The sequence below is a fragment of the Lagenorhynchus albirostris genome, chromosome 1 (genome assembly GCF_949774975.1).
Source record: "Lagenorhynchus albirostris chromosome 1, mLagAlb1.1, whole genome shotgun sequence".
Taxonomy (NCBI): Eukaryota; Metazoa; Chordata; class Mammalia; order Artiodactyla; family Delphinidae; genus Lagenorhynchus; species Lagenorhynchus albirostris.
The window spans coordinates 151,863,258-151,883,160 of NC_083095.1; the positions used below are offsets into that span (position 1 = coordinate 151,863,258).

General features: G+C 40.3%; 1 protein-coding gene across 7 annotated transcripts in view; it reads left to right on the forward strand.

The window, feature by feature from the left end:
• Positions 1-19,903, forward strand: part of AGBL1 (AGBL carboxypeptidase 1) — a 958,763-nt gene that overhangs the window by 335,077 nt on the left and 603,783 nt on the right. For all 7 annotated transcript variants that reach the window (XR_009541841.1, XM_060156164.1, XM_060156157.1 and 4 more), the window contains exon 18: positions 5,180-5,360. Coding sequence is in view for 6 of the 7 variants with exons in the window: in XM_060156164.1 (XP_060012147.1) it covers positions 5,180-5,360 (181 nt within the window). In the remaining variant the exon portion in view is untranslated. The remainder of the gene's footprint in view (positions 1-5,179; positions 5,361-19,903) is intronic.

Genomic DNA, 19,903 nt, shown 5'->3' on the forward strand with positions numbered 1-19,903 from the left:
TGCATTTAATGTTGTCCCAGAGGTCTCTGAGACTGTCCTCAGTTCTTTTCATTCTTTTTTCTTTATTCTGCTCTGCAGTAGTTATTTCCACTATTTTATCTTCTAGGTCACTTATCTGTTCTTCTGCCTCAGTTATTCTTGTGTTGATCCCATCTAGAGTATTTTTAGTTTCATTTATTGTGTTGTTCATCGTTGTTTGTTTCATCTTTAGTTCTTCTAGGTCCTTGTTAAATGTTTCTTGCATTTTTCCATTCTATTTCCAAGATTTTGGATCATCTTTACTATCATTATTCTGAATTCTTTTTCAGGTAGACTGCCTATTTCCTCTTCATTTGTTAGGTCTGGTGGGTTTTTATCTTGCTTCTTCATCTGCTGTGTGTTTTTCTGTCTTCTCATTTTGCTTATCTTACTGTGTTTGGGGTCTCCTTTTTGCAGGCTGCAGGTTCGTAGTTCCCGTTGTTTTTGGTGTCTGTCCCCAGTGGCTAAAGTTGTTTCAGTGGGTTGTGTAGGCTTCCTGGTGGAGGGGACTAGTGCCTGTGTTCTGGTGGATGAGGCTGGATCTTGTCTTTCTGGTGGGCAGGTCCACGTCTGGTGGTGTGTTTTGGGGTGTCTGTGGACTTATGATTTTAGGCCGCCTTTCTGCTAATGGGTGGGGTTGTGTTCCTGTCTTGCTAGTTGTTTGGCATAGGATGTCCAGCACTGTAGCTTGCTGGTCGTTGAGTGAAGCTGGGTGCTGGTGTTGAGATGGAGGTCTCTGGGAGATTTTCGCCATGTGATATTATGTGGTGCTGGGAGGTCTCTTGTGGACCAGTGTCCTGAAGTTGGCTCTCCCACCTCAGAGGCACAGCACTGACTCCTGACTGCAGCACCAAGAGCCTTTCATCCACACGGCTCAGAATAAAAGGGAGAAAAAGTAGAAAGAAAGAAGTAGTAGAAGTAGAAAGAAAAAGAAAGGAAGGAAGGAAGGAGGGAGGGAGGAAGGAAGGAAGGAGGGAAGGAAGGAAAAAAAGAAAGAAGATAAAGTAAAATAAAAGAAGATAAAATATAATAAAGTTATTAAAATAAAAAAATAATTATTAAGAAAAAAAATTAAAAACAAAACGAAACAAAAAAACGGACGGATAGAACCCTAGGACAAATGGTGGAAGCAAAGCTATACAGCATAAATCTTGCTCTCAAAGTCCACCTCCTCAATTTGGGATGATTCGTTCTCTATTCAGGTATTCCATAGACATCAAGTTGGTTGTGGAGCTTTATTCCACTGCTTCTGAGGCTGCTGGGAGAGATTTCCCTTTCTCTTCTTTGTTCTCACAGGTCCCAGGGGCTCAGCTTTGGATTGGGCCCCGCCTCTGCGTGTAGGTTGCCGGAGGGCGTCTGTTCTTCCCTCATACATGACGGGGTTAAAGGAGCCGCTGATTCGGGGGCTCTGGCTCACTCAGGGCGGCAGGAGGAAGGGCCACGGAGGGCGGGTTAATCCTGCGGCGGCAGAGGCTGGCCTGACGTTGCATCAGCCTGAGGCACGCTGTGCGTTCTCCCAGGGGAGTTGTCCCTGGATCCCGGGACCCTGGCAGTGGCGGGCGGCACAGGCTCCCCGGAAGCGGGGTGTAGATAGTGACCTGTGTTCGCACACAGGCTTCTTGGTGGCGGCCGCAGCAGCCTTAGCGTCTCATGCCCGTCTCTGGGGTCCGTGCTTTTAGCCGCGGCTCACGCCCGTCTCTGGAGCTCCTTTAAGCAGCGGTCTTAATCCCCTCTCCTCGCGCATCAGAAAACAAAGAGGGAAGAAAAAGTCTCTTGCCTTTTCGGCAGCTCCAGACTTTTACCCGGACTCCCTCCCGGCTAGCCGTGGCGCACTAACCCCCTGCAGGCTGTGTTGATGCTGCCAACTCCAGTCCTTTCCCAGCGCTCCGACCAATGCCGGAGCCTCAGCTCCCAGCCCCTCCCGCCCCGGCGGTTGAGCCGACAAGCCTCTCGGGCTGGTGAGTGCCGGTCGGCCCTTGTCCTCTGTGCGGGAATCTCTCCGCTTTGCCCTCCGCACCCCTGTTGCTGTGCTCTCCTCCACGGCTTCGAAGCTTACCCCCTCCACCACCCGCAGTTTCCGCCCGCGAAGGGGTTTCCTAGTGTGTGGAAACCTTTCCTCCTTCACAGCTCCCTCCCACTGGTGCGGGTCCCATCCCTATTCTTTTGTGTCTATTATTTTTTCTTTTGCCCTACCCAGGTACGTCGGGGATTTCTTGCCTTTTGGGAGGTCTGAGGTCTTCTGCCAGTGTTCAGTAGGTGTTCTGTAGGAGTTGTTCCATGTGTAGATGTATTTCTGGTGTATCTGTGGGGAGGAAGGAGATCTCCATGCTTTATTCTTCTGCCATCTTCCCAGAAGCCTCCAAAGTAACCTTATTTTAAGGATGACTTTAAATCTGCTCTTACATAAGGTAAACTAGAGTCTAACAAGATATAACAGAAACATGATTACATTTGCCCAGTCAAATAGTGGTTTATTGGTCTCAAACATCCAGAAGCATTGAAGAAGCTAGTGAAGGTGCAGGGTAGCTGCTTAAGGGATTTTTCAAGAACTAGGCTCTTTCTACCTTTATGGTAACATCTTATCATGTGACTTTGATTCTCAAGTTGGCTTCTTCACCTGAAAGTATCAGATCTATGTTCACGGAAGGAACGAGAGACAAAGTTAAGGGATAAGGTACAAAAACCAAGAAGGCATTTGCCAGGTGAAACAGTGCCCTTTAGTCAGTTTTCCAGAAAGACCGACCCCAGGTTGCCATTTACATCTCATTGGTCTCAACCCTGTCACATGGTCACTCCTACCTACAAGAGGATCCATGAAGCTGGGTGTTTTGATCTGGGCATTTTTTAAACCCCCCAAAATCAGGGGTCTGGTAGTAGGAAATAAGGGGAGAAAAGCTGTTGGGCGGTAGCCAGCATTTTGTGTCATATGTGTATGTGTGTGTATATACAGGTATATATGTATGAATATTTATAAAGTATATGTATACATATATAGTGTAGTGTATATGTGTGTGTGTGTATATATATATGTGTGTGTGTGTATATATATATATATATATATATATATATATACAAGCATTTACCCTTTTATTACTAACCAGTGATTCTTCAGTAGATCTCATCACATATCATAGCGTATCAGGGAGACACTGACTCCATGGTTGAGAACTTCTTATCTACAGAATAAAGTCCAAATCCCTAAACAAAATATATGAGGAAGGATCTTAACAGTTTGACACCAAACTCCTTTTCTAAATTCACAAGCTACTATCTCTAGTCCTTTGCTTCAGCCATTCACAACTTTTCTTTATTCTTGAATGCACCAGTTTTTCTCCTCTGTGTTCTTTGCCATGTATCTTTTTCTTTGCTTAGAAGACCCCTTCTCACCTTCTTTCTCTAGTTAGCTGATACTTATCCTTCAGGACCCAGTCTAAATAACATCACATCGCTGGAAATGTCCTTCCCTCTCTGACTCAGATCTATTTTTGGTGCTTTATGTACACCTCCACTAGCTCACTTGTCATTATTTGCTTGCATGTTTGTCACTACCGACAAATGCTTTGGCCTCTTACAGAACAAGAACTATAATATATTCAACTTTTTCTACCCAATGCCTCCTGCAGTTTCTGGAATATGTTCAAAATACCTGCTTAAGCAAAAACATAACTGAATATTATCCACAGTATATAAAGGATCTACAAAGAGAAATAACATGCTCTTACCATAGTCAGTAAAAATGCACCAATATATGCCCCTTAAACCTGCATCTCATTGGCTGTTGACAGAGGGTTTTTTGTTTGTTTTAATTGATGATAATAGTAATATAATTAGGGAATTAATAGTTTATTTCTCTGTATCTTCCATTACTTGTTATTTAGCTGTAATTGAGAGTTACTCAGTTTTGTCTGTCTTTGTACAGAATTTGAGACACAGTTTATTCCCTCAAAAAGATTACTGCTTAAGGGAAAAAAGCCATATTTAACTCATGATTTGAATGATCAGGAAGAAAATGACTGATTTAACTTTTAGTCTGTTTAGTGGCTAAGGTATTTATACTTGGCAAATATTTAGTTCTCATCATTAGAATGGGTTTAGGAGCAATAAAGAATTGGGTGAGGATACAGAAGGAAGAGTCAAAAAACCCACACAAAATTAAACAACGGGTTAGAGCAGACACGGTGAACTGCTTGTATGATACCACATGTTCCCCACTTGTTCCTCAAGTGTATGGGGACAGACATCACCAATCAATCAAAAGACATTTACCACCTGAACCCAGATGTGGCCTAAGAATACGTTTCAACACTACGATACTCCATGTGTCTTCTGTCAGCAAAGAAATGATAAGTCTCTCTTTCATCAATGCATTCTTCATAAGATCTATTCATGTCAATACACTCCCTGTGATTGGCAGAGAGTGTGTTCCTGATTTCTTCTGCAAAGTGAAGGAAGTATTGCAACTCCAAGATTAAGCTTCCAGGTGCTTCCCTCTTTTGTGAAATCTCTCCAGGATTGGCTTCAGTGTCATAAAGTCAGTCATAAATTTCCCAATTCAGTTTCTGTACTTGACTCCTATTTCTACTGGGGAATGTGAGGCACCATCCTAACCACAGACTTTATAATTTAGAAGGGAGAGAGCTAACAGGTACACACTGAACAGCAAGCAATATGCCAAGTTCTTTATAATCACATCCTTTAGTTTTTAGAACAGCTGCAGGAGGTCAGTATTACTGGCCTCATTTTACAGATGAGAAAGCAGCCTTGGAGAAATTAAGTCATTTGGCTGAGGTCTTACAATTGGTAAATGATGAAGATAAGATTCAATCTCAGATCTGGGACACCCAGCATCATGCTGTTGGACTCTGAAGAGTAAATTATTTCTTTGGTGGTCTTGCCAAAATCTGATTCTTGGTTGGTTTTGATGCCACTAAGTACTTATGCTTTGGATAACAGCCTTGAGCTTTAACTTTATACTCTCTTGAGTCTTGCAGACCATAGAGGCAGATGGAAAATGGATACATGTACATTAGATGTGTATTAGAAACAGTCAACCTGTTTCAGGCTTCATGCCAGTCACGTGTAATACTGGCTTCCTGGAGATTATCTGGGTGGAAATGAAAAGTGTACTTACGTTAATTTTCTTGTGTCTCTTTTTCTGCAGGGCAGCGCCCATACCAGGTGATTACTGCTCGAGTTCACCCAGGAGAGAGCAATGCCAGCTGGGTGATGAAGGGGACCTTGGAGTTCCTGGTCAGCAGTGACCCTGTGGCTAGGCTCTTGAGGGAAAACTTCATTTTCAAGATCATCCCCATGCTCAACCCAGATGGTGTCATCAATGGCAAGTATGTCAGGCACCTGGCTCAACCTAGTCCGCATTTATGTTACCATGGTAACATGTTGTTGTTTTGCTCAATGGGCTTGACTGGAGAGGTCTTGGTACTCTGGCAGGAATAACTTCTGTTGGGTTCTGTTACCTGGTACAAATAACAGGGTAATCTCCATATACATTAATGTCAATCTCATAGTTCCTTTGAATAGAAAGGTATAGACTCATTGGCAATTAATAACAGAGGAATCCATAGAAATAATCTCATCTAACACTCCTTTTAAAAAGGAGGGAATTGGTGTCCACAATAATCAAATGACTCCCCCAGTTACTTGGTTAGGACAAAGTCAGGGCTCAAATTGTGATTTTCTTGAAGTTAAGACCAGTGCTTCACAAAAATAAACTCAAAATGGATTAAAGACCTAAATGTAAGACCAGACACTATAAAACTCTTAGGGGAAAACATAGGAACAACACTCTTTGACATAAATCACAGCAAGATCTTTTTTGACCCACCTCCTAGAGTAATGGAAATAAAAACAAAAATAAACAAATGGGACCTAATGAAGCTTAAAAGCTTTTGCACAGCAAAAGAAAACATAAACAAGATGAAAAGACAACCCTCAAAATGGGAGAAAATATTTGCAAATGAAGCAACTGACAAAGGATTAATCTCCAAAATTTACAAGCAGCTCATGCAGCTCAGTATCAAAAAAACAAACAACCCAATACAAAAATGGGCAGAAGAACTAAATAGACATTTCTCCAAAGAAGACATACAGATGGCCAAGAAGCACTTGAAAAGCTGCTCAACATTACTAATTATTAGAGAAATGCAAATCAAAACTACAATGAGGTATCACTTCACACCAGTTAGAATGGGCCTCATCAGAAAATCTACAAACAACAAATGCTGGAGAGGGTGTGGAGAAAAGGAAACCCTCTTGCACTGTTGGTAGGAATGTAAATTGATACAGCCACTACGGAGAACAGTATGGATGTTCCTTAAAAAACTAAAAATAGAATTACCATATGACCCAACAATCCCACTACTGGGCATATACCCAGAGAAAACCATAATTCAAAATGACACATGAACCTCAATGTTCAATGCAGCACTATTTACAATAGCCAGGTCATGGAAGCAACCTAAATGCCCATTGACAGACGAATGGGTAAAGAAGATGTGGTACATATATACAATGGAATATTACTCAGCCATAAAATGGAACGAAATTGGGTCATTTGTAGAGACGTGGGTGGACCTAGAGACTGTCATACAGAGTGAAGTAAGTCAAAGAGAAAAACAAATATCGTTTATTAATGCGTGTATGTGGAATCTAGAGAAATGGTACAGATGAACTGGTTTGCAAGGCAGAAATAGAGACACAGATGTAGAGAACAAATGTATGGACACCAAGGGGGGAAAGCAGTGAGGGAGGGTGGTGGGATGGATTGGGAGATTGGGATTGACAAATATACACTAATATGTATAAAATAGATAACTGATAAGAACCTGCTGTGTAAAAAAAAAGATTAAAAGAAATAATAAAACAAAACAAAACGAACAAACAAACAAAAAAAGACCAATGCTTTGATTTGCTTCTATTTCCTGCAGATAAATCTTTATTCTCAGTTGTATTTTACTGGATTCTGGATACAGCTGTAATAAAAGTGTCACTTTATCTAAATGGAATGGCTGAAATGGTTGAAAAATGGCTGTGGAATAGCTAAAAGTGAAACGACTGAAAAATGGTTGGCTGCAAGAGGGAAGATTGGGGTGGTGTTTCTCCTGGCTTAGCTCCTCCATGCCTTTGAGAATGTATAATAGGAAAGGTGAATTCCAGTGTCGTAAGGTGTCAGCATTTGCAGAGTTGTGAGCTGAGGCCCAGATAGAAGAGCAGGTTCCCAAGATCACTGAGTCAGTGGGTTGGGGTGACAGGATTAACATTCATACATACCTGCCTCAAACTGTGGAAAAAGACTTAAAGCCCCTTCCTATGGTAACAAATGATTCTTTTTTACTATAGGATTAGACATTGGTATCCTATGGAAATAAACAGAATACAAGGTAAACAGAAAAATTGAAAGGAAAAATAATTTCAAAAGCTAAAAATAAAAATGCAGAAGAAGTTATAATTTCAAATATCAGTTTTAAAGAGGCAAAAGCATATGTTTAAAAACTGGGAAAATAGAGCAATATTGAAAAGGTGAAACAGAAGAGGTAAAATGAGAGTTATAAAGAAATTAAAAAAGAAAACAAAAATTTCAGAGATAAAATTACAGTGACTTAAAATTAATAAGAAAATGTTTAGGAAATATAAAATAATAATTTCTTTCAGGAAATAAAAACCCAAAATAAATGTTAAAAGGCTGAGAATAGACTAGCTTCAAAGGAAAAGCACAAAAAGAATATTGTTAAGTTAAAAAGGTTAAAAATTTAAAGATGATAAACTAGAAAAAGAGGATGAGAATAAATTCCAAATGATAAAGTATGTTAAATTATGCCAAAATGCAAGCAAGTTAAAGCTAAAGGCTGTAAAACTAAAATTTCAATAGATACCACCAAAAAAAAAAAAAAAAAAAAGGAAAGATAAGTAGGTAAGGAAAGCATCCATGTGTTCTAACAAGATTCCTAGATTTGTAGCTTCCAGATTTTTTTTTTTTTTGATGGTAGTTTTTGGTGGGCAGAGAGGAGGGTCCTTCCTCTTTGCATATGGTGACTGGTTGGTCTTCAAACATGTGTGAGGCTTGGGAGTCCAAAGGCCAAGTCCTTCAGCAGGTGGCATCAATCAGGCCTCTGGCAGCAATCAGGCTTCCTAGATCTCAAGCTGGACAAAGCCCTAAAGCAGTATCCTTTCCTGGTCCAACAGAACTCAGCTGGCTCCTACCACGTGTTCCTTTAACTCTGGAGATCAGCTCCAGGGCCTCAGTGCATGGCTCCTCCCTGCTTGAGGGGCTAAGAGTTTTACTAGCAGGCTTACTGAGCCTAAATGGATGGAAAACAGCTCTGCAAGCCATCTTGAGAGACATGACCTCTTTTCAACATTTTCTCATCCAAGTTGGCTCTTTTCTGAAGTTACATGTTCCATTGAATTGTCTGGGGTCTGGTAGAGGATGGAAAGAGCATGGGGTTCAGAGTCATAACTCTAGTCTGGAATTCTGGCTCTTCCTCTGACCTACTCAATTTTCTCTTCTGTTGGAAGAGGAAGCTCCCTGTTGACCTGTGTTGGTAGAGGTCTTATAAGTCCAAAGTAACATTCAAGCTCTGGAATAAATACTGTAGTTTTTTCCATTTCAAACGCTCACACCTCTGAATCAGAGGCTTGATCCAGGTCTTTGGTTGAAAGGTTAACATGGTCTCAGTCACTGAATATCCTCCTGGCCTGGGCACACATTATTTCCAGCTTACAGCTGGTTGCTTTGGGCTCCTTAATGGCAGGCCAGCTTCTCTGTGACACCACCATCCATCGTCATTACCGTTATTTATTATGACTAAATTACCCTTTTTATTTATATAGCATCTTTCATCATGGAGCTCAAGGCACTTCGTAGGTTACTTGGATCACCCAAACAATTTTGGCTGAAAGGGATTTGGAAATCATAGCATTATTCTACTGAAAAAAAATCCCCAGGTTGTTGCACATCATTACCAAAAGACTTGAGACTGCCATGGAATCATAACATACAATAAATGGGCTTAAAAGTTTCAGCTCACGGCTTCCCTGGTGATGCAGTGGTTAAGAGTCTGCCTGCCGATGCAGGGGACACGGGTTCGTGCCTGGGTCCGGGAAGATCCCACATGCCGCAGGACGGCTGGGTCCGTGAGCCATGGCCTCTGAGCCTGCGCATCCGGAGCCTGTGCTCCACAACGGGAGAGGTCACAGCAGTGAGAGGCCCGTGTACCGCAAAAAAAAAAAAAAAAAAAGTTTCAGCTCACGAACCCTTAGAACACACCTAACATATGGTTTATCTAACTTCTACTTAAATGCTTCGTTGACATTCCATTTCAGGACATACCCATTCCATAGTGTATAATTAGGTGGATTTGTTTTTCTTTGTTTTGATCTTTGCCTTGTGAATTTTACACATTAACTAAAACTTAAAATTTTACAATTTTACACATTCTACACATTTCTAAAATGTGTAGAAACAAGGATAAGATCTAATCCCCATTTTACATGCCTTAACTTCCTCAGGTGAAGCCCTCTCCCAAGTTTGATGTGGTTCAGCTAAACATTGCTTATGTGGTATTGTTTCTGATGTTCTGATTGTCATTGATTTTCTTTGGACACATTCCTATTCATAGGCTTCTAAACATTAACAGAACTGCCCTGTGTGTGGTCTGACCAGCAAAGAGGCAAGCTTTTTGCCTGAAGATTAGAGAGCCTGAACCTGAACTTGCCACTTAACCTACCACAAGATGCTTTTCTTTCTCTCCCTGCTAGTATCATGCAAAAGTACTTATGAAAAAATGCATAATATTTCTGTGTACCTGTCATTATGTACTATATTTTAAAATCATAGCTGCCTTCATTTAAATGCTATGACTGAAAGTTAAAGGTATCACAGAAGACCTTACAAAGGAATTCAGGTTTCATACTTTGCAAGTTATTTGAAACTTCAGGAAATCACTGTATTAGAAGACTCAGCTTTTAAATAAAAAAGATTCTATGAGCCTCAAAAAAAAAAAATCACGGACCCCTGTGGAGTTTGCAAAACTGTGTAAAGGTGGAGTAGTTTCCTTGTGTGGTGATGTTAATGAGCCTCTGAGGATGGCTGGGAGGTTTTGATAGCAGTGGTCAGGGAGACAAAGCCAGGATGTTCTAGCAAAGATATAGTGGGTCTTGTCAAGCCAAAGATCTCTTAGCAACATATGTCTGTAACAGGAAAACAAAATACAAAGATGGTTTCCAAAAGAAACAATTTACCATCTTGTTGGCCTGGTAGTTTGTATTGAACTGGGCTGAGTTCAAAGTAATCCAGGAGGACTGATGCAGTGATCCCTTGTTTCTTATAATTCTTTCCAACATGGGATAAAAGAACAAGGAGACAACCAGTAGGGTTAGAGCAGAAGTGATAATGGCAGCTTGATTAGAGTGGGGAGTGGGGAGAAGACAGGTGATAACTTAAAAGGTCAACATGAGAAGTAAGTGAAGGAGAGGAAGAAATCTAGCATGATTCCCAATTTTTGGACTTTGCTTGCTGGGTGGAGGGTAGTGACAAATAATTTTTATAAAATCAACACCCAGGCCAACATTTTATTCCCAGGAGAGTCAGAGTATATTTATTCTTAGTATATATACAACGCTGCAAACTTGATTACTTTCTTCCAAGGCCATTGTGGAAGAGATGTAAACAACCATAAAGAGCAAAAGACGTGCTATAAGTAAACACACCAAGGTATTAAGAAGTAATAGGCTGAATGCTCTAGTGGAAACACATGAAACTATAAAAATCAGATAAAAATCTTGACAGTTTTAACTATCTGGGACCATTTAAATTTACTATCAATAGTCTTTTACTCTGTGGATTGTGAAGCCTTTATTTTACTACAATAAGAGCACTCACAGACTTTATAAAAAAAATATTTAGTACTTTTTATAAGCCAAGAAAGAACCTTGCTCTTTTACATATATTTTCTTATCTAATAGTAACTATGGCCCAACCAAGGTAGATCTTCCGTATAATTTTCAGGTGCAGAAACTTGAGTATACAGGGGTAAAGTCTTCAGTGCAGTTTAAATAGCTCGTATTACAGAGCCAGAACTAAAACTTTTGTCTATTCTACATTCCTTTTCTATAGAGATTTAAGGGAATTAGAATAAAAGAATCTTAAAATGTTCTAGCTGAGCAGGTTATTGTATATTATTTAGTCCCAGTCCTTCAAATGATAAGGAAATTGAGACTAAAGAGATAAAATGAGTTATCACATAGCCTAGTTCAAGGCAGAAATGGCATGAAAAATTGTCTAGATAATTAAAACACTCAAGCAAATAGACACACACACACACACACACACACACACACTCTCTGGCACACACATACCCATGTCTACCTCCAGAGCCCATGTTGATTTTAATCTATCAGCTCTCCCAAACTTGGATGGAGATGCAAGTAAAGCCTCAGCCCCATCAGCAGATGGTCTCTGAAATTAGTCTTGTTGACCTTGATCTTCACATCCAGCGTGACTGGGATGAAAGAAAGCATAGCCTCCCCTGCTTTCCGCAATCTTGGCCCAGGATGAATGAATTAGTTCATCCTCAGTTTTCCTTCATGGAATTTGAATTCCCAGCGTGGCTTGGACCTCAACACTCTACTGTGTCCTGCCAGCTTTCTCCTCTGGAGAAGACATACTTCCTGTTGATGCCAACTTTTGGCTGTAAACAGCACCCAGCTGACTTTGAACAGTTTGGCCACAGGGCTGCCATTCCACTGCGCATTCTATTGTACGTTTTCACTCAAGTAACTGTTCAGGATCACAAAATGCTTATGATTATCCCCATTGGGTTCACTTCACCTTTGGGCTGGGCTATGCCTCTTTCCTCCTTTTTTGATATGTTCAGGGCTTCCCTCTTATGTGACCTCAGCTCTAACTTTTAATATATTTCAAATCTCTTCAATATAAAAACATGTAGCAGTGATTCTCAGACTTTCGGATTTCTCAGATCAGTTACATTTGAAAAAAAACGGACTGTAGTAAGTATATAATTTTTAAAAATTATGCTCAAGAAAGAATGGAAGATACTCTCTGAGCTCCTAAACAACAGACTGGTGAGAAATTCAACATTAGTTGTTTCTTGGGCTGCCTCCTCACCTACCTACAATCATACAAGCAACTCAGGGGTTTTTGATGCTAGATCTTTAGATCATGGCAGTAAGCATTCTTGCCCTTCATACTATGATACATTTGCTACTGGCCTTGAAGACTTCCCTGTGGGTAGAGAGCAGTGTAGTCATTGAATGAATTTGTTATTCCCATTGTCAATCTTCCTGGAAAGGAGTAGATCCTGGAACAAGAAAAGATGCCTGACAGATGGACCTTTAGGGGGGAAGAGATAATTCTCTGGAGCTCAAAAGTGAAGAAACTCTGGTCTAACCAGAGGGTCCCCCTAGGTCACTGAGGAAACATGGCATCTGCTATGTGGAAGAGGCTGGAAGAAGCAATCCCTCACATGGCTGCTTGAGAATGAGAACAGCTATACCAATAATCAGTTTTAAATTTTCTGTGAGTAGTTATCATCTGTTATATCATTTATTCTAAGTAAAGTGTTAATAAGCCTTTTCATCTTGTTTCAGCTGTGTTATTGAGGTTGAAATAAAATGTCTGCCTCAGATTGGTGCAGAGGATCAGTAGCAGTCATAGTTGGAGAGATTCCTACGGGAACAGGGAATAATAAGTACAATGGCTAATATGTTTTAAGAGTCGTGCTCCGTATAATTGGGACATTTAAAAAATAAAATAACTTCATTGTCTTCTAATTATAAAAATGATACATGATACAGTCAAGATAATAGGTGTTAAAGAAGAAGAGATTTGATTCACACTGGTGGTAGAAGTCTGAAAGTTCAAAAAGGGGATGCAGGGGCTTCCCTGGTGGCACAGTGGTTGAGAGTCCACCTGCTGATGCAGGGGACACGGGTTCGAGCCCTGGTCTGGGAAGATCCCACATGCCGCAGAGCAGCTAGGCCTGTGAGCCACAACCACTGAGCCTGCGCGTCTGGAGCCTGTGCTCTGCAACAAGAGAGGCCGCAATAGTGAGAGGCCTGCGCACCGTGATGAAGAGTGGCCCCCGCTTGCCGCAACTAGAGAAAGCCCTCCCACAGAAACGAAGACCCAACACAGCCATAAATAAATAAATAAATAAATAAATTTTAAAAAATTAAAAAAAAAGGGGGGGATGCAGAAGAAACCAGGAGATTTAACATTTGCAGAGGCGGGCACTGCCTACAAGCATGGGGAAGCAAAGGGAAGAGGTGGAGTTACCAGAACCCAGGGTTGGAAAGGCTCCATGATGCTGGTGTGTGGAACTCTGAGAAGGGAGTCTGACTTGGCAAGGGCTTCAGTGGACCAAAGGGCGCAGTTGAAAGTGTGAAGGAATGAAAGTATCCAGATGGCAAGGGGATGCATCCCGCCCACTGCTGGTACCTGTGAGAAGATGCAGTGATGCTAGTGCTGTGCGTCTTAAGATGCAGTTCAGCCAGTCCCCTGCTGCTGCCCTAGTCTCATTAACTGGAACTGGGAAACATAAAGGGTATCCTTTTCTTCCTCTTCCTGCCTTCCTATCTCCCTCTAGTGCCTCTTCGTTGGCAGAACTTAGCAGGAAGCCGACTGGCAAGGGAGTCTGAGCGTTGCGATCTGTAGAGTTTTAGCTGCGGTGTGACAGAGCGGAGGATAGAATTGTGGGCTGAGAGCTCAGAGACAGTTGGTGAGAAACAAGCACAAAGCGTTGGTTTACTGAGTGTCCAACATGCACTTGCATCAGGCTTATTATTGTTTATATGTGACTTCTTTGTTTTCAAAAAATAAAATGGTTTTATTGTTTCCAATGGGGGGAAAAATGAGACATCATTTTTGTAGAAAATCCTAGTGTAGAGAAAACACTTAAAGAAGAAATTAAAAAGCACCCAAATTTGGGGCTAATACATTACGTTAATCCAAGGGGCATTGTTCACATTATCATCCGTGATAATTACATTTTGCCTGCAGAATTTTGTAACCTGGAGGCCCTCCCTGGATCAGGCTGCCCAGAGAGAAACACTGTTAGCAAGCTGAAGAAGGTCCATCAGCCATTTGTTTGTAAATTGACCGCTTCAGGTATATCAGCTGTTTCCTTAAACATATTTCTATATTCATACCCATGTTAACTTTCATAAGGTAATGTATTTTGTAGTATAGTTTATAAACAGACAGCTTCTTCCTACAGCAAAGAATACAAATGGCATTTATAGTTTTGAAAAGAGCAATCTCATGGTCTTGATGGGCCATAATTGATTTAAACAATTCTCCATTATAAACAACAGACAGGTGAATAGTCTTGTTAGTCTCTGGGCAAATTTCTCCAGTCATTTCCTTAAGATAAATTCTTGAAAGTAGTCTGTTGAGTCAGATGTTATGCATATTTTTTATTTGATGTATGTTATTGCCAGACTACTCTCTATAGAAGATGCACAGATGTATATTCCTACCACTGATGGATGAAAGAGCCTGGTCCCCATACCTTGTTAACACTGCACATTATCACTCTTTTTATTCCTTGTGAATGTAATAGATAAAAATATGATTTTAAATTTAAGTTTTTTATACTTATGAAAAAAGTAAATATTTTACTCCCATTTTGCAAATGAAAAAAAAAATCTGAGGCAAAAGACTGGGTGGCATATGCAAGGTCAGCCACACAGCTGAGTCAGGAATTAAACTCAGGTTGCAAAGCTTGTGTTCTTTCCACTTGGCTGTGCAGCCCTACTTATGTCAAAGCTTCTGGATAGTCATCTGGTGACTCTCCTTTTGAATGTTGTTAGCGTAGAACTTGGGAAGTGGTAGGTGCCTAACACATATTTGTTGAGTCTAACTCAGGGTGCCTGACCTTTTCTAAATTCTTTTTAACGTGTGACCCTCCAGGTATATCATCCCAGACCAGAACAAGGGCTCTAAGGTATATCATCCCAGACCAGAACAAGGGCCCTGAGTTACCTCCATCAGAAATGAGCTTTTGGATACATCTTCAGTTAAATATTAGCACTTAAGTATTGGTGTACCATCGACACAATGTTTTACTACAGGTTTGCTTGGAAGGGAAAATTTGTATCCTATCCATTTGAGGTATGGTTTTTGTTGAACCTATGGGCATGATACTTAACCTTCTCCATGTCCTTCTCCTGCTTTTAGCCACTGTCTTGAAAGAATGACAGAGGACACATCAGGGAGTGTGATTTTATGTCTGGGTAGTCCCCAACAGGCTAAGGTTTAATAAGTATCTTCCAAGCTGGGAAGATTTGTGCCCTTAGGTCTCCTGCTGGATCACATAGGGAAGTGATTGGCTTTTCTATGGACTCACCATCCATGTTTGGCTTCTGAAGCATAGAATTTCTGTATGCCTGTGGATGAGTTCTGCAGTACGTCCTGAAAAGCAAGAACAGCAGAGCACACTCCTTCCTAGTGGGGAGAAGGAGAAGCAGGAAGAATCAGGGGAGACCAGCAAAGGCAGAGGAATATTGGCTGTCAGATGGTCAGTCTCCCCATGGGTCTCTTTCTCTTTCTCTCTCTCACTCAGCAAGGCACTGTGTCCTCCTGTACAAAGGCCAAAATGTCACAGGCTGAAGAGCCTATAAGGAGAAAGTCCTACATTCTCTGTGGCCTTTGGGAAGATGAATGATTGAGTCCACGATGTCTGTAGAAATGGTGCTGATGGTCATGATGACATGACATGATGTGATACAACATGAGGATGATAACTCCCCTTTGAACTCTCATTCCAAAGTTTCAGCTCCAAATTTTCCTTTCAGTGAGGCCAGGCAATCCAATGGTCCTGCTGTGGAATCTCTCTATGGAATGTTTGCTGGTCAAAGGTCATATTTCTTAGCAGTTAAAGCTTAGCCTACAACAGTCATCTGTCCTTCAATATAGAACCCAACTGCTCTGCCTGGGAGCTGACAAAGGAACTTAAACTTGCAATCATGGACTTCTGAAATTTAGATTGTTTTGCTATTTCGTACTCTTTGGAACAGAGTTATCAGTGGATGGATATTTGTGCTTTATTTGTTTTTAGGAAAATTTTAATTTTTTGGACATGGAGCAAAGGTTGGCTATTTGGATGGAAATGTCATTCTGGGTCTGGTTCTACCCTGTTTGCGGGTCTTTGTGTTAAGGGGCTCTGGGAAGAGGTAGGCAAGGGGTATTTTAATCTCTTTCTCTTTGCTTTCCTTTCCTTATATTTGAAAATGGGGGAGAATGTTATTCTGATCTAGAAGGGGTTATTCGATAGGAAGAACTGTAATTTTCTCCATTTACCTCCTGCCCTCACTGAAAAAAAGGAATAATAGAAGTATTAGTCCATTTTGAATGCTAAGATACTCTCTTAGGCACAAAAAGGCAACATTTACAGGAATATTTTAACCTCACAGGTTTTGAAGATAACTACAAAATGAAAGACAAACATGCATTTGAAATTGTTTTAAAAGATGCAAACGTAAATGTTTTCTGCCTTAAATACTTTCCTTGTAAATATCTGCCAGTAATTCTCAAATCATGGTCTATAGAGATTTTGCAGGACATCAGTGATGTTCCTTCTAAGAGATGGAAGGAGGTAAAGAGATCCATGAAGAGTGTAGCATTTGGTACAACTGTCCAAACCTCTATGCATACCCCATAGGAAGAGTGTGAGCTAAGGGAACATTGAGGGTCTTGGTTCTAGAGGGAAATGTGACACAATCTTGCTGATGAGCTTGTTCTTAGAGGTCAAAATGAAAATTATTTGCTCTGGGAACTGTTAAGGTCCTGCTGCTAAGTCATTTGCATAGTGTTAAATGATGCATAGTGCTGGGTGGAGAGTTCTGGGAGCATGTTTCCAAGGGCTTCCTTGCTCACACCCGTTCCTACCACAGCCTGCACACCGAGAGGGAGTCAGGAGCTTGACTACTACATTTGCCTTCTTCAGACATTGCAGTGCTGAATAAATACCACCATTTATTATTCCTAAATTTAGGGTCATTAATTATATCAGCATAAACCTAATTTATGCCATCATAAACAGCGATAATAAATGCTACCAAATGCTAATACCCAGCTCTTGCCAACTGTGCCTGTAGTTGATGGGTTCCCCCCTTTCTTCCCAGAAGCATTAAATTAAAAATGATTCAGTGTTGCAGAATCATTGATCAAGTTGGAGCTGAGGCTCTTGGGGAAATGCATTTGTTTTGTTAAATGCTTTTCTCCCTCATTGGCTGGGCAACTTTTGATATCTGTCTGCACTCCAGTTTTTCTCTGTTCCTTCCCCTATAGGAGGAGGAAATGGGGGCAGGGATGCAGGCAAGGAGGGAGACAGATGGGCATCTATTCTTCTTTCTTGATTTCCCCTTTAGACATCTCTCTTTTTCGTGTCCCCACTCTTAACACCTTCTTTCAACATGCACTTAGAAGCCTTTATAAAGCAAACCCTTGAGTATAATATAGATATGTTATTTCACAATTCCCATCACATCTACCATGTATTTAATGATGTATGTCACATGGCTCCCTAAAATTCATGGAAGTTTATAACTGGAAAATAGGAAGCACAGACCTGACAGCTCCTGCCAATACTGAGGGTGCTTTTTCTTTCGCCATTTACTCTTGGGGAGACTCTGCTTTTATGAAGGAAGAGGAGAGCCTGTCCCCTTGTTATCAGAGCTATAAGAAGATCTCATTGCTTTGCTCAAAGGAAACTATTTGTACTTTTTCTGCCTTCCCCCTGGCTCGCTCTTCTTTTCCCATCTGGGATGACTGTGATTGTGGTGTAGTACAAGGAATTCCCATCAGGCAATCAGAAGACTCTGGTTTAGGTCAGAGTTGTGTTCTTTCCATCCATGTGGCTTTGGACAAGTTGCTTAACCTCTCCACTCCTGTTTCTTCAAAGTATTAAGGGGCTAGTAAACCCTAACCACTGCACCTCACCTAATTATTATCATGGTCAAATACCATAGTACTTTGAAACTGTTAAACACTGTATGGAATTATAAAAGTAAGGGTTCCTCTGATGATGTTCTTTCTTTTTTTTTTAACTGGAGGAAGGAATATTTCTTATTTTTAACTTTTTAATTGAGGTATAGTTGACATACAGTACTACACTAGTTGCAGGTGTGCAATATAGCGATTTGACATTTGTATACTAATTGATCCCCATGATAGGTGTAGTAACCATCTGTCATCTTACAAAGTTATTACAATGTCATTGATTATATTCCCTTTGCTGTACAGTGCATCCCTGTGACTTATTTATTTTATAATTGAAAGTTTGTACCTCTTAATCCCTTTTGCCTATTTTGCTCAACCGTTCAACCCCCTCTTCTCTGGCAATGACCAGTTTACTCTCTGTATCTATGAGTCTGTTTTGTTTTATTTTGTTTGTTTGCTTTGTTTTTTAGATTCCACATATAAGTATGTAAATTTTTGGTTTGTGGTTACCATGAGGCAATACAGTTTTTACTGGCCCCCCACAATATTTTATGTTTTTGATGTCATATTTTACATCTTTTTATTTTGAGTATTACTTGACTATTTTATATATAGATGATTTTACTACTTTTGTCTTTTACAATAACTTTCATACTAGCTTTATAGGTGGCTGATTAGCTACCTTTACTGTATGTTTTCCTTTATCAGTGAGATTTTTTTTCTTTCATAATTTTCTTTTTTCTAGTTATGGCCTTTTCTTTTCATTTAAAGAAGTCCCATTAACATTTCTTATAAGACCAGTTTCATGGCCATGAACTCTTAGCTTTTGCTTGTCTGGGAAACTCTTTATCTCTCCTCCAATTCTGAATGATAATTTTGCTGGGGTAGAGTATTCTTGGTTGTAAGTTTTTTCCTTTCAGCGCTTTGAATATATTGTGCCAGTCCCTTCTGACCTGTAAGGTTTTTGCTGAAAAGTCAGCTGATAGTCTTTTGTTTTTCTTTTGCCGCTTTTAAGATTCTTTCTTTATCTTAAACATTTGGCAGTTTAATTATAATGTGTCTTGGTGTGTGTCTCTTTGGGTTTATCTTGTTAGGGGCTCCATGTGCTTCCTGGACTTGAATGTCTGTTTCCTTCTCCAGGTTAGGAAAGTTTTCAGCCATTATTTCTTTCTTTTCTTTTTTTCAAAATTAAATAAAATAAATAAATTAATTATTTAAATTGGGGTATAGTTTCTTTGCAGTGTTGTGTTAGTTTCTGCTGTACAGTGAAGTGAATCAGCTGTCTTAAAATATGCTTTCTGTCTCTTTCTCTCTAGTTTCTTTTTCTGAGAACCCTATAATGTGAATGTTATTACACTTGATGTTGTCTCAGAGGTCCCTTAAACTATTCTCATTTTTCAAAATTCTTTTTGCTATTCCACTTGGGTGATTCTCACTAGCCTGTCTTTCAGATCACTGACCCATTCTGCATCCTCTAATCTGCTGTTGATTCCATCTAGTGTATTATTCGTTTCAGTTATTGTATTCTTCAGTTCTGATTTGTTCTTTTTTATATTTTCTATTTCTTACTCTTTGTTGAAGTTCTTGCCGAGTTCATCTATTCTTCTCCCAAGTTCATGAGCATCTTTATGATTATGTTTTTAAACTCTTCATCTGGTAAATTGCTTACCTCTTTTTTGTTTAGTTCTTTTCCTGAGGTTTTGTCTTGTTCTTTCATTTGGAAGGTATTCCTTTGTCTCTTCACTTTGCCTAACTCTCTGTGTTTGTTTCTGTTTATTAGGTTTATCAGCTACATTTCCTGGTCTTGAAAGAGTGATCTTATGTAGAAGTGATCACCACACAGGTGCTCCTGTGTAGGTGGCGTGTGCCGTCCTCTCATGGTTGGGCTGCAAGCACACTGGTGGGTGG